Source organism: Brassica oleracea, chromosome C5, assembly GCF_000695525.1.
Source record: "Brassica oleracea var. oleracea cultivar TO1000 chromosome C5, BOL, whole genome shotgun sequence".
In the NCBI taxonomy this organism is placed as follows: domain Eukaryota; kingdom Viridiplantae; phylum Streptophyta; class Magnoliopsida; order Brassicales; family Brassicaceae; genus Brassica; species Brassica oleracea.
This window is the reverse complement of record NC_027752.1, coordinates 7,953,960-7,959,759: the sequence shown is the minus strand read 5'-3', so window position 1 is coordinate 7,959,759 and position 5,800 is coordinate 7,953,960. Positions and strand designations below refer to the sequence as shown.

Below are 5,800 nucleotides of genomic sequence, written 5' to 3'. Positions count from 1 at the left end.
AAAAAAATTAAAATTTTCAAAGGATAAACTTAGAAATGTGCTATTTTGGTCATTTTAGTTTTTGAGTGCTATTTTTGTGATATAAACTTAGAAAGGTGCTATTTTGGAGATTTGCCCTTTATTAAACATGCTAGATAGTTCATATAAACTATATATATACAAGTCATTAACGAATAAAGTAAATCAATTTTAACGTTATATCGTAGGTGCTGTCGGAAAACTACCGGAGCGACGCCGTGAATTCGATTGTGTACGAGGCCAACGCTAGGGTGCAGGATCCTGTGTACGGATGTGTAGGAATAATATCATCATTACAGAGACAACTCGAGACGCTCCAAACTCAGCTCGCTTTTGCTCAGGCCGAACTGGTTCATATGAAAACGCTCCACCGTATTGACACTAAACCGCCACCCTACATGGCGAGTGGCATTAGTTTTCCAGCGAACAAAGACTTATCTAATGACGTCGACATGGCTTTTGCGTACGAGAATGGTGCCGGAGAGTCCCTTTGGTCGTGCTAGCTTTAGCCTCATCTTATCCTTTCAATAGTTTTTAAAAAAAATGATAAGATTATATGCTATATAGCCTGTATCATATGAACGTGGTAAGTGTATAACTAAAGTAAATCAAAGTAGCAACTAAAGAATTAAGATTGTAAACTTTATTTATGTCTGCCTTCTTTTTGGGGATTTTATTTTCCTTAGGTAATATTGGGAAAGTAAAAAAGAAAAAGAGAAGATAGAGGCATAACGATGTAGTATGTCTCTTTAAATATTTTTTATTATCACTGTACTATGTCTCTTTTAAATAAAATAAATAATGTCGCATATTGATAATACATATATATGAAATAGTGTTGCATCGTATGATTTCTAACTCTTGAAACAAATCTACAATCATTGTGATGATTTATTATTAGTATATACCATATCTAATCTTTTGTTTAAATAAAAACGTAACACAACGCCAGTTTCCATCAAGAACGCAAGCGAGATATCACAGGAGAGCAACACTAAACACTTTCGAAAGCGAGATGTTTCATTGTTTGTTGTGAAAAGAAAAAAGACTTTCCATGTCACTAGATATGGTCGAGAACTACACATACTACAATGGTTATGATGATATAACATTTGGTGGAGATTCAAGACTCGTAAAGTTTAACGCATGTTTCTGTTGAGAAGACCTTGGAAAGACAGGTAGAGATCTTTGTTCTCTTCCCCAAATATCTCATCTGCTTTCATCAAAGTTTCCTGTCAAAAGCATCACTCATTTAAAATCCGTAATCTGAACATTACCGAAAAAAGAAATAAATGGCGCGCAGGGGTAACGGTTTCTTACCTCTCGGGTTTGCTTCTGAGCGTTGAGTTCCTTGATGTTAGCTAAGAAGGCACTGAACTGCTCATAGGATAATCGGCTCCTAATAATGATATTGACAGAGAAAATTAACAAGATGAAACTATGGCTAATGATACAAAGACAAGAAGAGCTGAAGAACGTCTCACCTGGCTTGTCTGAAGAACTCCTTACCGTCCATCCGAGGTGTACGAGCTGGAAAAGAGTTTAAAAAACATTTTATCAATAAGAACCATGTTATCAATGTATACAAGTTAGTGATCTTTAAGATCTTGTATGAACCTGGGAGTGTACGGTTGCGAGGTGGAGAATTAGCAGCTGATGATTGCTGACTCGAAGGGTACCAGATTGTTGTCTTTGTAGGAGAAACTGCACCGGATGTTCTTTTGGGAGAACCAGCTGCAGAGTAGCCTCGAGGGGACACGCTTGTGGAGATGATCTTTGGTGTTGCGGATGGGGTAAGGCGTGGAGAGATGTATGGTGTCATTGAGAATTTGTTTCCGGCATATTTTGAAGCTGCAAAAAAAGTAGAAAGTCATATGTGATTCTTAAGAGCAGCATAGAGGTGAAAGCATAACATAGGAGGTTGACTCGGTGTTACCTTCGACAGTTGGATTGTTAATGTCGGAAGATCCACTGTAAGAACGGTGTGTTGAGCGTACGCTGGTCCTTTCATCTGCTTGGTTGAAGGGTGTTCAGAATCAAAACAAGGCAAAATTTTAAATTGGGAAAACGAATGTCTGATGCCGTACCTTTGCCTGTATATGAACCAGTCGATCCAGTACTTGACTGGTCGCATGCCTTTATATCAACAGGCTCTGTTTGCTGTAATAACAAAACGGAGAAGACGCAAGATTACATTCTCTTGGACCAGAGACCAGAAGCATACAAGATACACATAGAACAACAAAATAATGTGTGAATAAGATAAAGCTTGAATGTCTTACAGGAGGAGCACTCTCGTCGCTCAAAGATTTGATTAACTGCCGCTTGAATGTCTCCAGCTAAATAAAAGATAAAATAGAAACATTAGCTGTTGTGTCTCCCACACCAGAGTATAAGATGTATAAAAACAAAACCATAAAGCATCAGTAAAAAATTTCACCTTAGCCAAATCACGAGTGAGTTTAGTTACAGTCATTGCCAGTGAATCCTTCTCCTTTGTCAAGATCATCTTTACAGGAAAACAAAAAAGAAGACAATTAATAACTTATACCCCGTGGTTAAGTTCTTATAGAGCAGGGGAGAGATAAACATAGCACATGTAACGATTATATAGCTCTATTGAACATCAACCAATGCACCAATTCAATAACAAATAAACAAGAAGCTGACTCACACTCTCAGGAAACATAACGGAACCATAAGATAAAAGCAACACAAAGGGGATAACGAGATGGAGTTTTTTTTTTATCTCACATTCTCCTCGAGGACAGTTTTCAACCTCGAATCAGCCTCGCGACGGTCTCTCTCGAGGCGAGACGCCTTCTCCTCGAGCTCATGGACAACGGTTTCTTTACCCTGAAGCTTCTGCCTCAATTCCACAACCTCAGAGTCCAGATTCGAGACCCTCGAAGCAATCGCCATTGAAGTGATCTTCCTCGCGAGATCCAGCTGCTCAAAAGGATCCATCGGAATCACCGACAGAACCTCATCGGAGAGCTCCAGATCCAGCCTGTCGTCTCCCATTGCCTCTTCACCAACGTTTCGTATCTCGTCGTCGCAAGGGATACCGTTTTTTTGTTTTTGCCTCTTTCTAGTGTGTTTGAAATTGAAACGCCAAACCCGAGACGATTAGGGTTTTTTGCCTTCTTGTCCGAATGCTTGTTGTTTTGCAAAAGCGAAAGCCTTTACACGTGTTCGTTTTTAATTGGCTATATATCTTTGTTGTCTCTGTTTTGAATTTTTTCTTGGTTCGAATTTTAAAGAAAACGATTTTGATTACTTTTTCCCTCCAAACCAGAGAAAACCCCACTTTTTGGTTATACTTTCGGAAAGTTATTATTTTGTTTTGTGCTAGTGCCATTTTGGTCCTACATTTTCAAAATCACAAATTGACAAATTGTGACGTGAATTGGCATTTATTGTTAGGTGTTATTAAAATATTCCATAGTGGCGTATTAAATTATTTATAAAGCATATTGGCAATAGTTAAAGTTTTAGCATTTTTCTGGTTATAAGTTGAGATGTCACATCTATGCAGTTGAGCTGAATCGCCAGACACGTGTATAAATACATATAGATTTCGTATCTACGTATGTCCTATTTCTTTAAATGCAGAAACACATAACCGGTTTTTCTGGTTCGCAATAACTATTTTATACGGTTTTACAATTTAATCAGAACCTACATGTCAGGTTTTTATATATCGTGTCGTGGGGTGCATAATTCATGAACCTTAACAGCATCTTCCACCCATAACATTATTGTAGTATCAAAAACACACTATTTTAGTGTATTTTCAACATTAAAAAAAAAGTTCTTCTCTGACTATAACACCAAATTTCATACTAAAAACTATTTTATAATATTATATGTATTTATAGTGTTATTTGTCATTTATTTAATTGTCCATTTTATTAATAAATTAAATAAATAGTGTTTTAGTGGGGTGAATAGTAATTTAGTGTGGTGAATAGTGTCACACCAAATTTGGTGTGAAATTATAGTGTTGCACTAAAATAGTGTGATTTTTAGTGTTGGGTTGGAGAATATTTTAATGTCAAAATCACACTAAAATAGTGTTTTGAAGTTGGATTAGAAATGGTCTAAGGACAACTTTAACAGGCAATAGGTTATTTTAGGTATCTAATTAGTAAAATAATAATATATTTAATTGAAGCAAAATACATAATCAAATTAATAGCACTTAACCAAACAAATGGTAAGTGGCAGAAGAGTAAATAGCATGTGGCAAAAGAGTAAATATGAGAGTTCTTAAAGTGGATGAGCATCTCCAACCCACCTTTATATTTGCTTATATAATAGCATTTAGAGATAAAACCACTCCAACCCTACTCTATTTCTTTCTCTAAAGTAAAGATTATTATTTTCACCTCTATATTTAGAGGAAGAAATAGCATTCCTCTATAATAGAGGAATATTTTTTTATTTACAAAATGATCTTTTAACTTTTTACTTTAACAATTATAAACAAAATAAATATTTTTAGTAAAAATTTACTATTTATATAAATATATAATCATAATTTTTATTTACATAACAGTTTCTATAAAAATATTCAGTGTAAATAATATCATAATTTTATGAATGTTACACTAAATTGGGTTGGTTTTTAACTTTCACAAATAAAAAGTACTATTTGTAAAATTAGAAAAGAATATATCAAAAATATTCATTTTTAGAGAAAAAAATAGAGGAATACATTGGAGACAAACTCATCTTTATTATAGAGAAAAAAATAGGGAAATACATTGGAGATGGTCTTGATTGGCCCCACAGTGAATGTTCTGAAGGCGTTCTGTTGGAAGATAAGGTGTCCACCAAAGTTAAAACATTTTCTATGGCAATTGGTGACAGGATGTATATCAGTAAGGAAGAATTTACAGGTAAGGGGGATTCAAGGGGATATTTGTTGTGCAAGATGTGGAGCCCATGAGGAATCAATAAACCATGTGTTTTTTGAATGTCCTCCGGCACTCCAGGTCTGGGCTCTCTCGAAGATACCATCAAATCCAAATATTTTCCCAACAAGTTCTCTCTTCACAAACATGGATCATCTATTTTGGAGAGTTTTTCCGCAGCTGGAAGATCATCAGTTTGCATGGATACTATGGTACATCTGGAAAGCGATGAATAATAAAGTCTTCAGTAATTTGGATATGGATCCCATGGATACACTTAAATTAGCGGAAACAGAATCAACACTGTGGACTGAAGCACAAATATTGAATGAACAGAGGATAATACCACAACAAGTGGATACGACATTGCCGTCAATTCCAGGAAGATGGTGTTTCACAGATGGTTCATGGAAAGAGGGGGATATTTTTTCAGGACAAGGTTGGCTCAGCACCTTAGAAGGATTTGAGGGATTGTTGGGGGCAAGGAGTGTGAGGGCTAGTATCTCTCTCCTTCATGCGGAGATGGAAGCGCTTCTTTGGGCAATGGTATGTATGAGGAATTTACGTCAGTTTCACGTTACGTTTGCAATGGATTGTTCTCAATTGGTGAAGATGGTTTCGGAACCAGATGAATGGCCAGCTTTTGCAAATTACTTGGAGGATGTCAAGACCCTAAAAGAGAGCTTCACCAGATCAGAGATCATCTATGTACCAAGGACGCAAAATACAATGGCGGATAGACTAGCACGCAGTGCTAGGAAGCAACCGTCTTTTATCATTCACATGGATGCAGATCACCAGGTTTGGTTTACAGAGTCCGTATGAGTCTGTAATAGTTGACGACAAAAAAAAAAAAAAAAAAA

The 5,800-nt window shown here is 36.2% G+C and overlaps 2 protein-coding genes across 2 annotated transcripts in view; one reads left to right on the top strand and one right to left on the bottom strand.

Annotated features, from left to right (window-relative positions):
- Positions 1–836, top strand: part of LOC106295610 (LOB domain-containing protein 3-like) — a 3,147-nt gene extending 2,311 nt beyond the window's left edge. The window contains exon 2 of the mRNA XM_013731556.1: positions 207–836. Within this exon, the coding sequence (XP_013587010.1) occupies positions 207–521 (315 nt within the window). The 3' untranslated portion in view covers positions 522–836. The remainder of the gene's footprint in view (positions 1–206) is intronic.
- A 160-nt stretch (positions 837–996) lies between these two features.
- Positions 997–3,201, bottom strand: LOC106295609 (uncharacterized protein At4g15545). Its single transcript, XM_013731555.1, has 9 exons — positions 2,773–3,201; positions 2,459–2,527; positions 2,301–2,357; positions 2,106–2,178; positions 1,955–2,029; positions 1,636–1,869; positions 1,503–1,548; positions 1,339–1,417; positions 997–1,250 (listed from the first exon to the last, which is right to left on the bottom strand). Exons 1-9 carry the CDS (start codon positions 3,040–3,042, stop codon positions 1,158–1,160), a joined length of 996 nt encoding a protein of 331 aa, XP_013587009.1. The 5' UTR covers positions 3,043–3,201; the 3' UTR covers positions 997–1,157.
- Between the last annotated feature and the right edge of the window lie 2,599 nt (positions 3,202–5,800).

Excerpts from the sequence above, each read along its gene's own strand:
- LOC106295609 (XM_013731555.1), bottom strand. The coding sequence starts at position 3,042 with ATGGGAGACGACAGGCTGGATCTGGAGCTCTCCGATGAGGTTCTGTCG. Across the intron at positions 2,528-2,772 it reads AAACTGTCCTCGAGGAGAAT|ATGATCTTGACAAAGGAGAA; the intron begins GTGAGATAAAAA and ends TTTCCTGTAAAG. Across the intron at positions 2,358-2,458 it reads TCACTCGTGATTTGGCTAAG|CTGGAGACATTCAAGCGGCA; the intron begins GTGAAATTTTTT and ends TCTTTTATTTAG.